This window comes from Halictus rubicundus, chromosome 6, assembly GCF_050948215.1.
Source record: "Halictus rubicundus isolate RS-2024b chromosome 6, iyHalRubi1_principal, whole genome shotgun sequence".
NCBI lineage: Eukaryota > Metazoa > Arthropoda > Insecta > Hymenoptera > Halictidae > Halictus > Halictus rubicundus.
In genome coordinates, this window is record NC_135154.1 from 2,990,049 (window position 1) to 3,011,437 (window position 21,389).

General features: G+C 43.8%; 1 protein-coding gene across 1 annotated transcript; it reads left to right on the top strand.

Annotated features, from left to right (window-relative positions):
* Positions 1-17,563: 17,563 nt before the first annotated feature.
* Positions 17,564-18,323, top strand: LOC143354883 (UPAR/Ly6 domain-containing protein crim-like). Its single transcript, XM_076789258.1, has 2 exons — positions 17,564-17,640; positions 17,726-18,323. Exons 1-2 carry the CDS (start codon positions 17,589-17,591, stop codon positions 18,202-18,204), a joined length of 531 nt encoding a protein of 176 aa, XP_076645373.1. The 5' UTR covers positions 17,564-17,588; the 3' UTR covers positions 18,205-18,323.
* Positions 18,324-21,389: the final 3,066 nt, after the last annotated feature.

A 21,389-nucleotide genomic window follows, 5' to 3' on the forward strand; every position in this document is an offset into this window, starting at 1 on the left:
GAAAAGGCCACATCGTCGAATTAGAATGTTTTCTTTTCTCGCTAATTCTTCACGAGCAACATCTTCATTCTCCCTTCCATACTGTAGAGCGGGAACAGTTAGCAGGCGTGGGTACAGCAACGTCTTCACCAGCTTCGAACACAACGTGGTTTTCTTCCGGTGGCACACGGCGCGGTAGTGGAACGCAGTCAAAAGCTTCGACCTGTACGTCATCCAATTTGTGTTTGCGCTCTGTCCAATGGTATCCTGCTCGATGTTTTCTCGGTCCTTCTGCCAATTGTTTAGCATTTCCATATGCTTTTCTGTCTGCAGATCAAACATGCATTTGTCCATGTCTTCCTTCTGTGCGTTTGGTCCATAATCCGAATCTTGGACTGCGCGGAACGGCTTCTTCGTGCTCTTCGTGGTCCTCTTCTTTTCGACATTTTCCGAGACTTTCTTTTTGCGTCGTTCTTCCATATTTTTCAAAGCTTGTGGTGGCTCTTTTCCCATAGCTTTGCATAAGCGAGACAATGCGTCGCCTGTATTATATTGTACCACGGCAGCGGCACATCTTGCGAAGTACGATCCTCTTTGACGGAAATGTAGTCTCTTTCCGCCAATATGTTTTGCAACAACGGAGTTGAAGCTCTCCACCGCGTTGTTGTTGGTTCGGTAGAGAAGGCTTTCGGAATACGCCGATAGTATCCGGATGATGTCCCTGATGGTTTCGTAGACACCAACGGTTGATAATTGCGGAACCATATTCGCTTCGTCCATCTTCGGTGTTACATCGCAGAAGTATCCTAATTCTCTGCATTTCTCGTGTTCGCCAAAAACGTGGCTGGGCACATTCCTGATATCTGCAACCAAATTTCTCACTTTCTGAGGCATCGGCAGGTTCGGCTGCTGGAATCTGTATTCTGCAGCTTTCATGATGTCCGTGCGCATCCGCAGAATATTGTTCTCCACGGTTTTCCTCAGCTTTCCGGGCGGAGTCTTCTTCGCAACATCTTTCATCTTGTTGCAGAAGTTGCGCATCAAATGATTCGTGCATTCAATTTTCTTGACACGAACCAAATTTTTGTATGGGTCGCAGTCTATTATTTTTTTGTATACGCTGCTATCGCCGTCAGCAATCAGTGTCGAATATACAAGTCCTCGTTTTTCGACACTGGTGTTGAATCCCTCTGCAATGGCTTCGCTCTCCATTCTGGTGGATGTCCGGTTTGCGCCCCAATTCTTGAAGCACTGGTGTTGCCTTGCTTCTTTTCCCATTTTCGCCGCAGCTTGGCAAATGCAGCAAGTCTTGTTCTTCACTGCAATGAAGAGCACTTTCTTCGTGTGGTAGCCCATGATGACGCCCACACCAGACATCGAGTCATATTTCCCTGTCCGGTACGACCGCTTCATCCAGCTTCCGTCAGCCACGACGGGAATGTGTGGAATTCCACATGGGAGGACGTCGCCTTTTTCAACGGCTAGCCTCTTCTCCTCTTCAGCCGCTGCCATCATTTCCTCTTCCGCAGCAGCGCCGAATCCGTTGACGATGTAGTCGTGACAGTTGCGGTATTGCCTCTTCGACATGCACGGAACGTTTATCGCTGCGAGAAATTCTTCCATTTTCCCGTATCCGCCACCGGTTGTGATTGTTCCGGCGACCGCACTTCGGTTGATATCCATGGTCTCAGCATCTCCAGGCTGACTATGGACTTCGGTTCTGTAATTGCACATCTTGCATTCTATGACCAGTGTGGTCTTCAAACCGAATCTCTTGAGATTTTTTATTTCCAAATGTCTGGTCGAACACTCGAATGTTCCTGAATGTTCGCCTATCAGCTTCATTTGCTGAAACACGTGGTGCATGTCCACGATGCTCAAACCGTCGGAGAGGCACAATGTTTCCTCGACTGTCGTTTCTCTTTCCACGACAAGGTTCTCATTTTCTCCGGTTTTTCCGCCTCTTCTATTCTTCTCTTTTCATTCTGAAGTCTCTTCTGTAGAACTTCTCGTACAATTCTCTCTTCGGTCTCTTGTATTTGTTCTTCGGCTCCTTGTTGTTTTTCTTCGGCTTCGTCGGCCATTTCTTCATGTTCTGGCATTTGTTCATCCTCTTCCATTTCTTCATGTTCTGGCATTTGTTCATCCTCTTCCATTTCTTCATGTTCTGGCATTTGTTCATCCTCTTCCATTTTTCCAGCGTGTTCCGTGATACTGTGGGGAGGGTCACAAAACATTTCCTCTTCTAATTCACTTGTTGACGACACTACATTGTCTGCTGCCCCTGCATCTTCATGTACGGGGGGAGGACGTGAAGTTTCCTCCTGCGCGAGCTCCGCCAACCGATGCAGTCTGAAAACATTATAGAAAAATACCTATTAATTACTGTTTAGAATGTGTAGGGGATTATTATTCCACCACATCTACAGAGATTTGAATAAGTAATACCTGTTCAGCTGAGCTCTCCTTCTGCTATAACGTCTCGCAGAAGTTCGAAGTCTCTTTATTCCTGTGGCTCCTTTGGCCGAACGCTTCTTCTCCATTCGTCCCGTGTCCACCGACGAAATGGAAGGCTTCATTTTTCGTGCACAATACACTGTCACAATTCACTTTCCCAATACCGAACGATTGATAACGATTCGTAAAAAATTGAAGTTCTTCTGACGCAGGAACGAACGCGAATCTACGAACTAACGCGTTCCTGGTCATGAGTACACTGAAGAACGATGACACCAATGTTGGCAGATTCGATCTCGCCAGCATCCACCCCCACCACCGCAAAATGTTTCAGCTAAGGAAAAGCCTTTCCAGATGAGGCTTTTTCCGCGCGCAAAGTACCACATCTGGACAGGGCCCAATTTGGTCCCCGGCCGCTTCCTCCAGGTAGTGGTCTAAAACACGTTTTGAAGATAGCCTTTCTCATAGTGAAAATAGCTTATCCTTTTCATTTTTAATATTTTCTCACCAATTATTTTTTTTTAAAGGAAAGGTGTATCTTCGAACTGTAGATTATCATTGCGCGTCTAAGGCTGTACATCGCGGCGCATCTTCTATCTGTATCTTTTATTCGAAGGCTTCGAATAACGCATAAAGATAAAGTGTCTTTTATTCGAATCGTTATTTAAACAATTTTTTATCGGAATAATGCCTAACTCTGGATTGGGACATCTGGTTATGGCATGGGTATTGCTTTACGCTCTTGGAACGTGACTTTTGGGATTTTTAGAAATTAAGTACGGAGTGGCCTTGTCACCGTAAATTTAGCTAATTTCCCAATCGTGTCCGTTCCCAAGGCGTACAGTTAGCAATTGTATGTAGTTTTCTAGGACCGTGCCATAAAGTTGCCAGAGGTCCCATCCTGCCCTTCTTTAGCTTTGCGCTTGACGATTGCCAGACGCTCTGGGTTTTTCCCAGGCTCTAGCAACTCTTTGTATTTAGCAAGTGGTTGATGACACTTAGTCGATCAGGATGGCCTTGGGGCCATCAGGATGTTCCTCAGTCCCATCTCCTACTTTCCTACCGTCCACTCCCTATTGGTCCTCGTCCTGGCCAATCCAGGGATGTTTTTTGTCATCTAGGAAGGGAGGAAAAATCCCGAAGCAATAGGGAGGATCTACGGTTCACTCGATCCTCCAAGTCAATTCGGTTCCAAACGCGCCAGAGCCAACGTCGAATTGAATCAAGAGTTTTCCTTGAAGCACCACGCAGTCGTACGTATCCAACTTGTTGTAGAATATATATTAGTGTTGATACTTCTAGTTAGTGTTGATCAGTGTTGACATTTGACTGACTGTGGCAATTCTTCAGATGGAGAATATACACTTTGCGGCGGCACCAGCACCGGCGGCGACGGCACCAGCACCGGCGGCGACGGCACCAGCACCGGCGGCGACGGCACCAGCACCGGCAGCGGCGACACCAGCACCGGCGGCGGCTCCAACACCGGCGGCGACGACACCGGTACCGGCGGCGGTGATGGCGGCAGTCGCCCGCCTATCTTTAAAATCGAGGCGTGAAGAAAATGTAGTGAGTAGACGGTATATTTCGTCATTCCTAAACGTTTATTTATTTCTAAAACTTTTCATTTCATTTACAGAAAATTGTAAACGGCCGCTCCGGCGAGGGGGCATCCCTAGACTTGAGGACCGCGCCTAACCCGCCATCCAGCCCGGTCATACAAATGACCGAAGATATGTTCGTGAGTACAGAAACATAAAAATGTTATATACAATAAGGAGCAAAACTGAGTCCACACTATTTGAAACGACATAACTTTTTTTATAATTAGATCAAATGACTTGAATGTTATTGAGAAGCTAGAAGGATTAGTTTATTGGACGAGGTGTAAAAAATTTTTGAAAAAATTGAAATTGGTCGGAATCGCAAAGGAGATAGTAAAAGTTGGATTTTTCACCTTTTTTTCTGAGCCTGTATTGAAAATTTATAATAAATAGCCTGTATAATAAATTATATCCATGCTGAAAATTTCACCGATATTGGTTAATTCGTTTACGAGTTATAAACGCTTAAAAGTGGGAAAATTGCCATTTTTATAACTCGTAAACGAATTAACCAATATCGATGAAATTTTCAGCATGGATATAATTTATTCGAGCCAATCAAACACATTCTTTAAATTTTAGATACAGGCTCAGATAAAAAAAGCTGAAAAAACCAACTTTTACTATTTCTTTTCCAATACAAATTTTTTTCAAAAATTTTTTATACTTCGTCTAATAAACTAATCCTTCTAGCTTCTCAATAACATTCAAGTCATTTGATCTAATTATAAAAAAAGTTATGTTGTCTCAAATAGTGTGGACTTAGTTTTGCTCATTACTGTACATGTTGCATATAAATGTTGTATATAAATGTTGTGTATATCTTTCAGACCAAGATAATGAAGGAAATAAAGAGGAGCTCCTACCGCCGAGGAGGGTGGAAAAAAAGGCGCGGTGGCAGCGGGGGGCGTGGCGGCGGCGGGTGGCGTGGCGGCCGCGGGGGCCGCGCGGCCCCCTACATAAATATACAGTACTAAAAATGAAATAAAGTTCATTATTTTTAATATATTTAAATATACTTTCTTCATTTATTGTTCCCCTCAGGGTTACAATCCTATAACCAACTCTACATATTTCTTAACACTAGCCTAAAACTACCGCACGCAAGAGAGAAAGAGAGAGTGTAATTCGCAACGTCCCCTTACAATTACTTAAAACTAAAATAAAAACGCATACATTATCTCTTAAAAACACAAAACAAAACGCAACGGTCGCATAGAATATAAAATATACACAGACCATAACTATATATAAAAGTATACCCTCCCTAATACAATTTCTTAAACCATAGAAATAAAATAGAAATTCCGTATAACCATAATACGGAGCAACAAATAAAGTAAAATAAAATAAAATAAAATAAAATAAAATAAAATAAAATAAAATAAAATAAAACAAAGTAGAATAAAAAATAAAATAAAATAATACAAAAAAAATAAAAATACAGATAAAAATAAAAAATACAGATAAAAATAAAATAAAATAAAACAAAACATAACACTACAGTTGACCTAAATCCTGCGGTCTAAGCTCTCATTATTAAAAGTTAACAACTAAAGCAGAGAAACACGTAAATAAAACCATACATTCACGCTTTCACACTCTCAAGCATTCTCTCACACTCCTTCATTCAGGCACCTCTCCTCTCCTCCTTCCTCCTCTACCTCCCCTATGAACTTCCTTTCCTTTTTCCGCTTTTCTATCCATTCACATCTTTCCCTCTCCCATCTTTATTCTCCACTCTTCCACCCTCCTCATCCATTCCTCCCCTCCCCCATCATCATCCAGCACCTCCCCCATCTTCTCCTGCCATCCTCTTTCCTCATCCACCCGCATACACTCCTCCCATACATGTTCCCAGCTCTCATCCCTCCAACCACACACTCTGCATTTCCTTTTCTCTTCTTCCATCCAATATTTCCCCCCCCTCATCTCACTTCCTAATCTAAACCTAGCTACCCTCTGCCACCTACTCTCCCCCCACCCTTTCATCAAATATCCCGGCACCCCCTCTCCCTTCACCATTCCATACCATCTGTTATACCTAGAAGCACTCAACTTCTCTCTTCTTTCCCCTCTCTGCCTTTCTTTCTCTCTCTTCACTAACTCTTCACTCACTCTCTCCCCCCCACTTTCTATCATCCTTTCCACCTCCTCCACTCCCCATCCCCTCCCTCGGAAGAAATCCCTTCTTTCCTTCTCCCATCCATCCACCTCTCCACCCCTCCTATCTCTCTCCCGCACCTCCTCCCAACACACCCTAGCTAATTCCCCTCCTCTTCCCTCCCCTAGCCTTTTCTCAAAACCCCACGCCCTCAACCCCGCCCTGCCCCTCAACAGCTCCCTTTGCACCTCCTCCCTCACCATGTATCCCGGCGTACATCTCTCCACCCCCAGCACCCACCTTAAAAATCTCTCTTGAACCCTCTCCAACCCTTCCCTCTCCTTCCATCCCCATATTTCCACTCCATAGCTCAAAACCGGCCATACCAACCTGTCAAACATCCAAATTCTTCTTCCCCAGTCTTTCCCAAACCTCCTCTTCCCTATTCCCCACACTTGACCCATTATCGCCGCACCCCTTCTCACCCTCTCCGCCACCTGCCCTTCTTGCCCTCCATCCCTCTTAATTACGTACCCTAAATATCTATACTGTCCCACCTCCTCCACAATCCTGCCCTTCCACCTCCACGTCGCCTTCTTCCATCTTCCCCCTCCCCTCCTGCACCTCATCACCTTAGACTTCTCAGCATTCAACACCAACCTCTTCTCCTCCAAATATCTCTCCAACACCCTCATCATCCCTTTCATCCCCATTTCATCCTCCGCCAGCATCGCAATATCGTCTGCGTAAGCCAGTGTGTACACTTTCCTCCCCCCCACCCTTACCCCTCCCCATCCCCCTCTTTCCAAGACCTCATCTACATCCGCCAGCAATAGTGTGAACAGGAGCGGGCTCAACGGACACCCCTGTCTCACCCCTCTTGCCGTCCAGAACTTTTCCCCTTCCTCCTCCCCCACCCTAACCCTACCCCTCGTCTCCCCCAGCACCTCCCCACACCTCCTCACCAACCCCTCTCTCACCCCCCTTCCCCTCATCGCCTCTAACAACACCTCCCTGTCCACCGAGTCAAATGCCGCCTTCAAATCTATAAAAAATATAACCAGCTTTTTCCCTTTCCCTCTCACTCTTCTGTTAATCAAATAGTTTAACACATATATGTTATCTATACACCCCAACCCCTTCCTAAAACCCACTTGACTCGGTGGCAACATACCTTTCTCCTCCACCTCCTTCCTCAACCTCTCTGTCAGCACTGCCGCATATACTTTATATGCCGTTTGAGTCAGTGTCACACCTCTGTAGTCCCCTACCTTTTTGCTCTCCCTTTTTTTGGCTACTGGCACCACCACCCCCTCCGTCCAGTCCTCCGGCCACCCTTCCCCCCTCCATACCCTCCTGCATATCCTCAGTAACCACTCCCCCACTTCCTCCCCACCATATTTCCACACCTCGTTGGGGATTCCATCACCTCCTGCCGCTTTCCCCGCTTTCAGATCTTTTAACACTTTACACACCTCCCCCCTTTCTATTTCCCTTTCCCCATCCCCCACCCTATCATTTACCCCTCCTTTTTTCACCCTCCATTCTACTCCTCCCAGTAAATCCCTAAAATACTCACCCCACTCCTCCATCTTTATTTTTTCATTTAAATGAGAACCTTTCTTCCTCTCCCTTTTTATTACCCTCCAAACCTGTCCCTCCGTCCTTATGGCTTCTATCTCCTTTTCCCATCTTTCCCTCTCTTTTTTCTTCTTCTCCTCACACATTTCCCTATATGCTCTTCTCTTCTCCTTAACCTCCTCCCCCTCCCCCCCCACCTTCTCCATCTCCTCAGCTCCTCCCTCACTTTCCTTTTTTCTTCCCTACATTCCTCATCCCACCAACCCTTCCTCTCCTCCCTTTTCTTTTTCTCCATTTTACCTAACACCTCTGTCACCCTCTCTCTCAGCTCCCTCCAGTCCTCCTCCACCCCCTTTCCTCCCTCCCCTTTCCTTCCGAATTTCTCCCTGAACTCCTTTCCTACCTCTTCCGTCCATATCCCTACCCCTCTCCTCTTCAACCTCCTACCTCTCCCCTCTCCCTCCTTTCTCCCCCCCTTCAGCCACACCGTCAGGGGCATGTGGTCTGAGTCTACCCTTTCCCCCACCTCCATCCTCTCTACCCCCTCCCTCGTGTCCTCATTCCCCAGTATATAGTCAATCACGGAGTTTCCCCTCTTCCCTACGAACGTCCATTCCCCCTCCTCATCACCCTTTACATTCCCATTCAATATACCCCACCCTCTCTCCTCCAAGTACCTACACAATCTCCTCCCCTCCGCGTTTACTTTCCCATCTTTAGATATCCTACTCCCCTTCCTATCCACCTCTTCGTCCTCCACCACTTCTCCCCCTTCTCCCCCTGTCCTCGCATTGAAATCTCCCCCTATGATGACTTTTACCTCTTTTTCCCTCTCCTCCATCCACTCCCCCAACGCCTCCAACTTATCCTGCATGTCCCCATTGACATACACCCCTACCACCCACCACCAGCCCTCCTCCAACCTTATTTTCACCGCCATCAGTCCCTCCCTCTCTCCTAGCTTCTCCCCCTCCATCTCTATCTCCTTCCTCACCCCTATTACCATTCCACCTCTCGCCCTCCCCATCCTTTCCTCTCTCCTTGCCCATTGTGTTTCCCACACATACCCCCTCGGCAACCTTCTTCTCACCTGCATCCACCCTTTCTCCTCTATCCACGTCTCCATCAATACTAAAACATCCCACTCTTCCAACCCCTTCCAGAACTCCTCATCCTTGTTCTTCATACCCGCTACATTCCAGAACACTACTTTCATACCCCTGATCCTCCCCTCCGCCTTTTCTCCCTCTCCCCTCCCTCCCCTTACCTCCCTTGCCCGTTTCCCTGCTCCTCTGCCCACTTCTCCTCCACTTCATCCCACCTTCTCATCCTCCCATTCACCCACATTTTCATGTAACCAACCTGCACATATTTTCCCTCTCCCCTCTCCTTTTCCGCTTCCCTCTCTATCTTCCATTTAGCCCTCCTCTCCTCCTCCGTCAGGTCATCATCTATCCTCTCCCTTTTCCCCCTCAACTTACACCTCCCCACCATCACCTTCCTCTTTTGCTCCCTATCCGATAACCTTATCAGCACCATCCCCCTTCCGTCCTTCCCTGCCCCTCCTAGCTTTTTTATATCCTTTACACCCTCTTTCTTTAGTCCCATCTGCTCCCATAATTCTCCTACCTCCTCTTCTATGCTCTTTCCCTCCACCTTTATCCCCCTTACCACAACATTATTCCTTTTTTCCTCCCTCTCCTTCCTATCCTGCTTTATCTCCATCCTCCTTATCCTCCTTCTATTCTCTTCTAATATCTCATCTCCTAACCCACCCATCCTGTCCTTGCCTCCCTCCCCCCATCCTTCCTTCTCCACCTTCCCCATCCTTTCTTCTAGCCGCTCCATTCTTTCTCCCAACCTGTCCCTCACTTCCCTACTCTCCCTCCTTTCTATCTCCCACCTCTCTCTCTCCCTTTTCCTCTCCTCCTTATCTTCTCTCCTCTCCATCTCCCATCTCTCTCTCTCCCTTCTCCTTTCCTCCCTTTCCTCCCTTCTTACCTCCTCCCATTTCACACTCTCCTTTCTCCTCTCCTCCCTCTCCCTCTCCATCACTACCTTCATTTCCCTTACCTCTCTTATCAACTCCCCTATCATTCCCTCCCACTCTTCCTTTCCTCCTTCCCCTTTAACTTTTTCCCCCTTTCTGATACCCTCCTCCCTCTCCCCCGGAGACCTCCTTGTTTTCACACTTCTCCTAAATATCTTGTACACCCTTTTCTCCTCATTCTCACCCTCGTCGTCCCCCTCTACCCACTGCCCAAGCTCCTCTCTCCCTCTCTTCCCCCCTATACCCTCTACACTGCTCCCCTCACTCTCCCCTCCCATCCTTACCCATATCTCCTTCCCTATCTCTCCCTCCACTTTCTCTCCCCCCCATTTCCCTCCCCTTTCATCCTCCCCACTCATCATCACCTTCCCTTCTCTTTAAACTCCTTCAAGCTTCCCGCCTTATCCACTTCCTCACCTGCTCCTTCTCCCGCCAGAAAGCGCCACCCAACCTACTTTCACCGCGCCACCTGCCTTACTCTCCCGCTCTCACTTCTCTTCCTCCCGTTTCCTAACCTCTTTCCAACGCTTCTTTCCCTCCCGAATCCCTCTATACCTCCTCTATTCCTTCACCCTTTCTCTACACCTTCCCTCACCCCCTTCTCTCACCCCTCCACCACTTTCCCACTTCTCACACCCTCTCTCACACACTTTTCCGTCACAACTTTCCTTCTCTCACCTTACACACATCCACCTCTCACACACCCGGAAAAGGAAGCCCCCCGACAAACATTTCAAATTGTATTTTACATTTTAAATTTTATTTTACAGCTTCGAAAATCGCATCGAAGAGGACAGCGGGCATTGCATCGATGAAACGGGCGAAACGCCCATTGAATGTGCTGCACCCTGCGAATGGGGCATGCAGCCGCAGGTCCACAACGAGAGTCGAAGCCAGAACGAGGAACCAAGACAAATTTTGGTGAAGGCGATGGCCGAGTGTAACGAATTCCTACAAGGCATCGCGAGGAGCAGGACGGAGGCACCGCCCGCAAAGCAGACATCCCTCGGGAAAGTTTTTTATAGGGGTAGCGGCTTCTGCATTAGATTTGTCCAAGAGGCACCAATCGCAATTCAAGAGGGACGTCGTGGCACTGCTGGCACAGTACGAAGAGAAGGAGTGCGACGAGGCAGGGGAAGCTTAATTAGATTAAGCTAAGGGTTACTGTTATGCCGCGAAAGCAGATTTTTTACCCATTTGTATAGAAGGGATGTTTATGACCCGAGCGGTTGATTTCCGCTATTCTCAAGGAGGTTTTACCATCGGTAATTTCGGCCGTCCTCGGATTAGTCTCGGAGTTCAGGTCCGGCAATTTACGTTATTAGGGTGCGTTTATAAAAAAAAGGAAACGTGCCTTCTGCAGAGTTCTGGCTCTCCGCTTAATGGCAATTGACGGATCATAAACCTCCACGTGCAAATCAGCTGTTGTCGACTCTGAACGCGCTTGGATCCTCGGGCCCGGGAAAGACCCTTTCCCTGGTCGGGAAAGCAACCGCCCACGCGTTTTCTAGGACCACATTGGTCAATAATGTTTACGCCCACCAAGGGTCCTCGGGTATAAATAGGCTAAGGACACTGCGATCGCCGCTGTTTTTAAAAAATCCACCATCAAGAATCAACACGGAGACAGTCCTTGTCGTTCCCGTGTATTTAAATTAGTAAACCAAATTCCGTTCCTTCAGTGTTCGTTAAATTTTATTAAAGTTACAAGTTGTTGATCCTAAAAGAACTGTCAGTTATTTATCCCCGGGACGCGGGACGCGTATACTCAACGGTCCGCTAATACTGTCGGGCATTGAGACGACGCATCAGTTACCTTATCCTCCCTCCCCAAAGAACCCTGGCCGCTGAGCCAATCCGGGGAGGGCCCGCACGCCTCGCCGCGCTTCCCGCAACGAGGCGTGTACCGTTACAAATTTTTATTACTTAAACAATTTACGTCACCTTTTGCAATGAGTAAAAGTCTTTATAATAAAAGGAAATGTCATTGAATTTCACCATCGGTACTCTGCTGGATATTAAGTTATTAAGACAATTTTATAAAGAATTATTATTCTTTACATTATGTATAGATAATAGATACACGTACATACACTCTGCCCCACGAGAGAATAGTACCGCGAGAGAACCGATTTTCGTCCGTCGCTGCGCATCTTCGCCCTGATTGGTCCCTTCCCAATGCACAGCGCATGCGCGCAGTGACCCCACGCGCTGCAGCGCTGCACGTGGCCTCATTCGTAGCCATACCGGGTGTTCATACGGTATTCATAGTGTTCATAGAGTTCGTAGTGTTCTTCCATCGTGTTCGTAGTGTTCGCAGTATTTTTTTGAAATGGAAGATCAAGTTCCTGGGCCGTCGCATACATCTCCAACGAAGAAAAATCCGAGGGGAAAGGTAAGCTTATATTATACGTCATTATTTATCATGCATTTCGCTACTATAAGCTTGTTTCTTTTTTTCAAAAATCATAGTTTTTATTTTACTAAACTTTTTTTTTATTAAACTTTTTTTTACTAAACTTTTCTCTGTTTCTAGTTTGTCCGATCCGCACATAAACAGATTATTGTTAATCTGTACAAAAGCGTGATAGCGGAAAACCCGGGGATAAAATATAAGTCGCTGATTTTAAAGCTTGTCCAAAAGACAGGCATTGGAAGAGTCACCGTCAGCAAAACCGTGGCGGAATACAAATCTACGGGAAAAGTGAGTCGCCAAATAAAAAAAAGCGGCGCCTAAAAAAAAGCCGACATAATAGCGATAAGAAGAAAAGTCCACAGCTTCTGGCTAAATCGAGAATTGCCAACTCTAAAAAAATTGTAGCTGCTGTGAACAACGACAAGAATTTGCCGTCATTTAGCGAAACTACCCTCCATCGACTATTGCAACGTATGGAATTTAAATATATTCAACGAAAACGCAACAGCGCCCTGATCGATCAACCCCATATCATCTCCTGGCGGCAAAAGTAAGTGACAATCTACATTCAAAAATATTTTTTTCCAAAAACTCAGTTTCTATCCTCGTTTCTTACAAAATTTATTTTTTACTACTTTGTAGGTACCTCGAACAAATCGAAAATTTTCGTTCGGAAGGGCGGTCTATTTACTACCTGGACGAGACATGGATTAACGCCGGCGATACCAAGTCCAGGCAGTGGGTAGACACCAGCGTGACCTGCCCGAGGAACGCCGAAGAAAGGGGCTTGACAACGGGGATACCTGCTCCCACGGGAAAAGGAAAGCGGCTAATTATTACTCACATCGGGTCAGCAGACGGGTTTGTACCAGGGGCCCTCCTTTGCTTCGAGGCAAAAAAAAGAACGGCCGATTATCATGAAGAAATGAATGGAGACACGTTTTTCGAATGGTTTAAGAAAATTTTGCCCATGCTGCCAGATAGGTCAGTCATCGTGATGGATAACGCCCCTTACCACAGCGTCAAAAAGGAAAAATATCCTTCCTTGAGGTGGAAAAGGGACGATATCATCACGTGGCTGGAGGGTAAGGGGGAAACGGTGAATCCACGGCTCGTCAAAATTCGACTAATGGAGTTGGTTACAAAACATAAACGACCAGAAAACAATTACGTGATTGACGAATACGCCAGAGAAAATGGACGTACCGTGCTACGCCTTCCCCCTTACCACTGCGAGTTAAACCCTATCGAGTTGGCATGGGCACAAGTGAAACAATTTATAAGGGCGCGAAATACATCGTACAAATTGGCAGATGTCCGCCAATTTGTAGATGCAGCAGTTGAAAATGTGTCTCCCGAAAACTGGAAAAATTTTATCCGGCATACGCTGAAGGAGGAAACCAGGCTGTTTGAACTCGACCACGTTACGGATTCAGTATTAGAGGGAAGCCCCGAATGGTTGAACTCGTCGGATGACTCGGACATCGATGTGAGTCATACATAAGCCGCTTATTGTAAATAGTTGTAAATAGTCTGTAAATAGTTGTAAGTTTTTTGTAAATAGTTGTAAGTTTTTTGTAAATAGTTGTAAGTTTTTTGTAAATAGTTGTAAGTTTTTTGTAAATAGTTGTAAGTTTTTTGTAAATAGTTGTAAGTTTTTTGTAAATAGTTGTAAGTTTTTTGTAAATAGTTGTGTCATTTTGTAAATAGTTGTGTTTTTTGTAAATATAAATATGTGAATGTAAGAGATTACTAAGAAGATAGATAACGTGATATCGTTAAATTAAATAAATGTGGGCGTATTACAAAATACTATGAATCTTTATTCGCGACAACCGTACACGACAACCGTTAGAATAATTCCTGCTGTCCCAAAAATCCTCGGCCGTGAGAAAGCCTTCGACAGTATGCCTCTTTGTTCATGACACCCCCAAGCCCATGGGTTTATGACTTTCCCTTAGGGAGGGACAACGCGCTGACAAAAAACACATGGCCTGCCTCGACCGTTTGCTTACTTCGATTTTTCTAACATGAATATAAATAATAATATCTGTACATAATCAATGAACCTGTACAGAACCAATGAAATAAACTTTCAAAATAAATAATTAAATTAAATTTATCATTCATTATTGTGGGATGAATGGGTTCCTTGTGCGTGCGGACGACTGGATCATGTTGCGACGGTCCGGCGCCGGTATGTTTGGAAAACTCGAGTGACTGAAGAGGTGTGAATGAAAAGTGTTTAGGACTATGTAGGCGATAGGAGAGTTTGTTTGTTTCTAAGAATGAAAGCGATGGATGCAAGAAACAGAGTGCAAGGGGGTGAAAGAGTATAAAGCGTGGATGCAAATGGTCACGATTTCCTATACCCTATACTTCCATGCTAATTCGTTTCAATACGGTACGCCGCGTATATGAAACTCGCAGTGGGGAGTGGGAGTTGAGAGGATCGCAGCGCCTTCCGCGACCAGTCGAGCTGCGCGAAACGGTACCATTCTCTCGTGGGGCAGAGTGTACCAAAGAGCATACAATGTAAACGGATGGAGAATCGCGCACGAATGAATGCTTAAACTTTTAGATTGTTCAATATATCCTCATAAAATTGTGACGAGCTAATGGAGGGGATTTTCCTGATGAAAATGAGGTCAAATTCGGGTGTAATCGACCAAGTTTCACTGATACGTAATGTTACGATAAAAATGACTATCTCATTAAAGACAGTCCAAATGATGTCGTGTTTGGACTCATTTTTATCGGGATGAGCTCTACAACTCATTCGTACTAACAATATTGTTCTGATTAAAAACATAAAAGCATAAATTGCCAATAATGTTGGATTCTCCATCTGCTTACATTGTAGGCTGTTGGTCGGTCTTTATAAAAAAATCTTTATTCGTCGAATAAATTCATTACGTGTGGAATAGAGATAACATAATTATTTTTATTTGACGCGTAACAAATCATTTTTTTATCTTTTATTCGCTGTTTGAAATGTCTATTTCAATAAAAATTTGCCCATCTTTGCTCCAACAATTATATGATTTAATATTATATTAATTCATCCACGTGATTCTCTCTCAAACTCTATACTATTCGGAATAGTACGTTAAATAAACGATACTCTGGTTTTCAACATATTTCTGTTCCCACAGATCGATTCTTGGAACAATTATCTATAAAAAAAGTGTAAGGAAATAATGCTTGTTCATGAAATATTTTTAAATTACAAATTAAGGTATCTCATATGAAATTTGAAGTAGAAATTGATTTTCCTAAAATTATGCTTTAATCATTTCTTACGTAAAATATTTTTACGAATTTTTCGTCTTTGATATTAGTTGTAGTGACTATGGGAAGAGTGGGTCCTCGGTCACTGAAGCATGCGGAGAGCAGAGAGGGCGAAAAGAGGAGAGGTTTTTTAGTGGGTATGGCTTCCTGCCGAGTCCCACACTACCAGACCATCTGGTGTGCGTAACGCATTTTTCCTCTCCTACCAAAAGAAAAAAAAAAAAAAAAAAAAAAAAAAGTATTTACATAAACGTAGAAAGTACAACTATTTTTCCAAATACCCGACACAGTTGTATATAGTGTAAATAAGCACCGAACGTAACACAATTTTACTGCACAAAACCAGAAGCTAATCAACGATATTACTGCGCGTAAAAACCATTTTATTTGTTACTCAATAGTCTGACATTCGTATAGTACATGTTGGTTGCCAGCAGAATAAGAATAAGCTGATATTTGTAGTTTGAATTTAGCGGTAATTCCGTCCAAAAATATCTGTTGTGACAACATTACAAAAAATAATACTATTTTTATACGAATACTTTTAGTCTCTAAATGTAAATAAGTATAACTAGGGTGGCTCTTATTTACTCTCGAAGAAAAGTTTCTTGCGGCAACCCCTAGGATACACTTCACTTTTCAAATTTCAGAAAGAATTTTTTGTTTTTATTCTGATGTTTATCTCCATTTCTTTCGAAAACCGATTGTTTTACGAGAAAAAGTAACAGGACATAAAAAACGCAGCCTGTCCAGATCTTCAGGTTTTGTCTAACCAATTTTTCGATACAGTCAATAATTTAGAAGATATTTGAGAATAACGATTTTATTGTACAGATCTTTTTTTGATTAATTGGAACAATCCTAGGGGTTTGTATTATGTAAATTGTATTATGCATAAAAATGATTATTATATGATTATTATTAACAATTTCCATCCTAATACGTATGTTTTGCAAAAGAAATGTATTTCAATCGTGATATACACGAATATTGAACTTTTCCAGTAAATTCCCCACTGTAACTGTGGCGAACAAATGGCAAAATTTTTTACAACCAAATTTGTTTACAAATGTATACTTATTGTTAATTATTCACAGAAAATGAAATTTAACAATATAACTAATACATTTAAAAAAAAAATAACAAATTTTCCACAATAGATCCTAAAGGAAAGGTATGGACACTTCTTAAAAAGTTTATAAAATTGAGAGTCGCAAAAAGTAGCTGACAAAACTATGAAATTCTTAAACTATAATAAAAGTAATGTATCCGAATATGCATGAATCTCAGGATATATTTTGCCATTTTTGTTTTATGTTAATTTGAAATTTTATATGCAATTAACAAATAAAACCACCGTTGAAAATTTGTACAAAAAATAAATCTACTTTATTAAATGTATAAAGAATGCATATTCCTTGGTAAGCACTTTCCATTACACAGAATTATTATTGCACACTCATTTACAGTTAATATAATATTTTTCGATTTTTGGCACTTTAGAGAGTGCCTCCATGGCCAAATTTTTCTAAAAAAATCTAAATTTGGTTACTAATGCATATGTAATGGTAATTAGTCACAAAAAATTAAATGTAACAATAAAATTAATAAGTTGAAAAAAAAATTATTTTTATGCATAAAAAAATTGTTAAATGATTTTTAAATGAATAATAATATGAATTTCCTGCTAATATGCAGTTCTGCCAAAGGAAATTTTCGTGCATCGTCAAATAAAAATGTAGTGAGATGTGCCGACTTCTCCGCACTGTGCGTCGGTAAGGCAGTCGACTAATTGTCCGATCCTCTCGTATCCTCTCTAGTATGTACAAGGGTATATAGTATGCATTGTGGTATATACGAATATTACAATATATCGAAATGCTGTAACAGTGGGAAATATTAATTAAAATATGCCCATAGGATAACTACGTCTATATAGGAGTGAATTTCCACTCTCCTCGAAATGTAATTGCTCGACTCGCAATTTGTCCAGAGTAGAGCGAATCAGAATCGTGACAATAAGGTGACATCGATACTAGCGTTCACCTCGCATCATCCCGTCATTTATGTGATTTGATGTGAAGTTACCGTTACTTTTAAGGAAAAATGTACAAAACAATTTGTGTTGTCGTCTTCTTAAGTTTACTTATTAACGAAGGTATAACAACGAATTAAATGTCCGTTGTCTGCAGGGCGTGGTTAATTCCCTGCAGCTTTCGTTACAATTTAAATAATACTTACAGGGGACAGTTTATACTGCTACAGATGCAACAGTAATCATCCTGGGTGTGGCACACCTTTCAATTGGTGGTGGTATTGGGGTGAAACTTGTCCAGAATATGATGACAAATGTGTAAAGATAATCGAAAAAAAGGAGGTATGTAATTTCGCTCATATTTGTATATATACATATATATTCCGCATTATTGCATACATTTCAGCTGAGACAATTATAACAAGGGAATGTTTGAGCTCCGTACGTAGCTTCAGAAAAGATATACCAGCCGATCGCTACGAAGGTTGTCGACCTGCTGCTAAAGATGTTCATTTGGGACATTACGTAAACAATTCCATTCATCAATTGGACATTCATAGAGACTATTACGACCAAGTAACATGGTGTTTCTGTTACTTCGATCACCGATGCAACGACGCCACTACCATTGCTTTACCAACATTTTTACTGTTATTGATTATCGCCATACAACAGTTTGCCACATGAAATGGTTACGTGTCGCGCGATGCCTAAGGTAATCTTGTAAGTTTGTGCAGATTTAGCTTTTACAATCTTAATTGTGAATAATCAAATTTGACTCGTCTCGATTGAATTAGTGTTTACATAAACGTGAAAGGCAAGAACAGGAGTGGAAACAGACGCAAGCGGGTGACCCTGAGAAATGCGAAGAGCGGGTCCTCGGTCACTGAAAACATGGTGCCGCACCTAATGGAAAACGGAATATATTACAAGATTCAATATATCTTCCGTCCGCTGATAGCTCACGCTGAAAGTTTGTTATATAATAGCAATAACAACTCAGTCGAGAGCTTCAATTCGATTATTGCGAAATATACTGGCGGCAAAAGGATAAATTGGAGTCAGAGGAGATCGTATACCGCGAGATGTGCCGCTGCTGTTATACAGTATAACACAAAAGAGGTATTGTCCCGCATTATGCGAGCCAAGCGAAAGGAGCCGCCGAAATTTTTGGAAGCCATGGAGAAACGAAGAAAAGAAGAGAATAAAAACAGAAACAAAAAGCGGAAGTGCTTACCGAAGAAAGCGCGAAAGCCGTTTTCACAGACGACGAGAGACAATGATTACGGACCCAGCGCAGAAAAACCGGACATGGAGGAACATGTGTTCAACCTAGAGAAGAAAAGACACATGGAAATTCTGCAGGGTTGGCAGAATAATAGAAAAAACATTGAAAAGGAAACTAGAGAGTAAGTCAAGAGCCAAAAATGGCAAATGTATAGATCCAAATTACTCACGGCATCGAACTTCGGGCAAGTGTGCCGACGTTTGAAAAAAACGCCGTGTGGTAATTTGGTAAGGACGCTGCTATATCCAAAAGTTTTGGACCTGCCTTTCATTGAGCATGGGCGACAGTGCGAACATATTGCCCGGGAAAAACTCTCGCGGAAAGAAGGCATCACAATAAGAAAATGTGGCCTCTTCATCGATGCCTCAATCCCATTTTTGGGAGCTCCTCCGGACGGCGTGATCGATGATGACGACGGTATCGTCGAAATAAAATGCCCGAAAACGGCAGAAAATATATCGCCAGAAGAAGCAATAAAAACAGTACATGCAGTACGCAAAATATTTGTGGATGATGCGGGTACTGTTATGAACAAAAACCATTACTACTTTTATCAAGTACAAGGGCAGCTGCACATAACGCAAAAAATGTATTGCCTGTTTTGTGTTTGGACACGCAAAGGCTTGATATCGCTAAAGATACATAGAGACGACAAATTTTGGCAGCAATAAATGCAGTCGAAATTGTCCCGATTTTACATACATTGCATGCTGCCGGAAATAGTGGACAGTCGACACAATAGGAGTATGGCCATTCAAGAGCCCTCCGATACAGAGCGAAGAAAGACTATCATCATCAGCTCGCGAATCATTGGAATCGCTGGAGCTTCCTGACGCGATGTCGTCAGGCCGCACACTTTGAAACAGTCTGCGGAACCGCTGATTATTTCAGCGGTTAGAATTTATTTATTTTTGCAGATTCGTCTTCCCTGATAGATTCCAGAGTGCTGCCAATGGATCCCAAACCATCCGACTGCGCATCTCAGACCCGGTAAGTATACACAATCATACGAATTTATCTATTATATGTTTCAATACTTTATTCGTTTTTACTTATGTCATTGATGCGTCCGGAATGTCGTCAGTCCGCCTGCCGGACTTCGCGGGTTCGTAACTCCCGTTTCGCGTGCTCGCGAACGATGTTCGGGGTCATGGCGCAGTTACGGGGTAACCACGTCTATTTAGAAGGAACTCGACGTTGCAATGAGACACGTACGTCTCGTTGCCGAGTTTCCGACCAGGCCCGCGCCAATCAGCGACGAGGACCAGCCGCGCGCCAATCCGCGAATTCGGCCCGGGCACGGACCAATCGACGACCACCGAAGATTCGCGAACGAGCACACGAGGTCCGCGCTCGGGCTATAAAGATCGCGACGAAAGCCGACGAGAGCGGTCATCATTCGGACATCATTCGGACATTCATTCAGGTTCGAGACACGGTCGAGGACAGACCTGCCTTTCTCAGTCCGCCCTCTTTGAACACGGTCATTTTCGCACGTGCCTAACGCGCTCGACGCGCCGCATGTACAGTTGACGCCTCGGTTGTTCTCTCAAGTTTCGGAAAAAACAAGTGTCAACATCAGCAGACACCACGACCCAACGCAACAGAGGATCTAACACCAAGGAACCTCCCACATACACGACCTGGAAAAAAGGAACAACAGGGACCCCCTGGATCCTCCACCAAATCCAGGGCAATGGACCCTCCCAGCAGGGAAAAACAACAGGAAATCAAGAAAAGACGCTGATCCCTACACAATCAAGGTGAAACAAAGATCTTTATCATTAACCAATTCAAACCCACCAACAATAATTTCCAACAACCAAAACAACATGTCAAACCATAAAAACCTCCTTCCAATCCCACTCCAAAACAGATTCGGAATTTTCTCCGACTGCATGGAAGACTCCCCCTCCCCTAAAACCCAAACCCACACCATCCAAAACGCAGGGTCATCAAAAGATCCTGACCATCAATCCCCAAACTCCAACCAGTCGACCTCCCACCAAAAACCCCCACCCATATACATTCATGGCAACATCAACTTCGTAAAGTTCAATGAAAAACTGCAAGCTAACTTTGGGCAAAATTTCCAAGTCAAAAATTGCAACAACAAGCTCAAAATCAACTTCGAAGCCACGCAAGACTACAATAGATTCCAAAACACCTGCCTTCAGGAAAACATCCAGTTTCATACTTATTCCCTCCACACCGATAAGGTCCTGGCCGTCGTAGCTAAAGGTCTCTTAAAGCTCCAAACAAATAAAATAATTACCTACATTAAAACCCTAAGAGAAAGGGGAGTAAGGGAAGGGCTGGTTGTGAGATGTGAGGAGATGTTGAGGGAGACGAGGAGTAAAGTTAGGGTGGGAGGGGAGGAGACGCACACTAAACCTTGGTCACTCCACGGAACGCACGAGTTTACCCTTTGGCATGATACATGGCCTCGGAGTATTCTCGGGTATTGGTCACGGCAGAGTGTCCACGATCGTGCAAGGCCCGATCGTCTCGATTCGGTAGAGACGTACACTAAACCTCGATTATTCCACAGGACCTATAAGTTCACCCTTTGGCACGATACGTG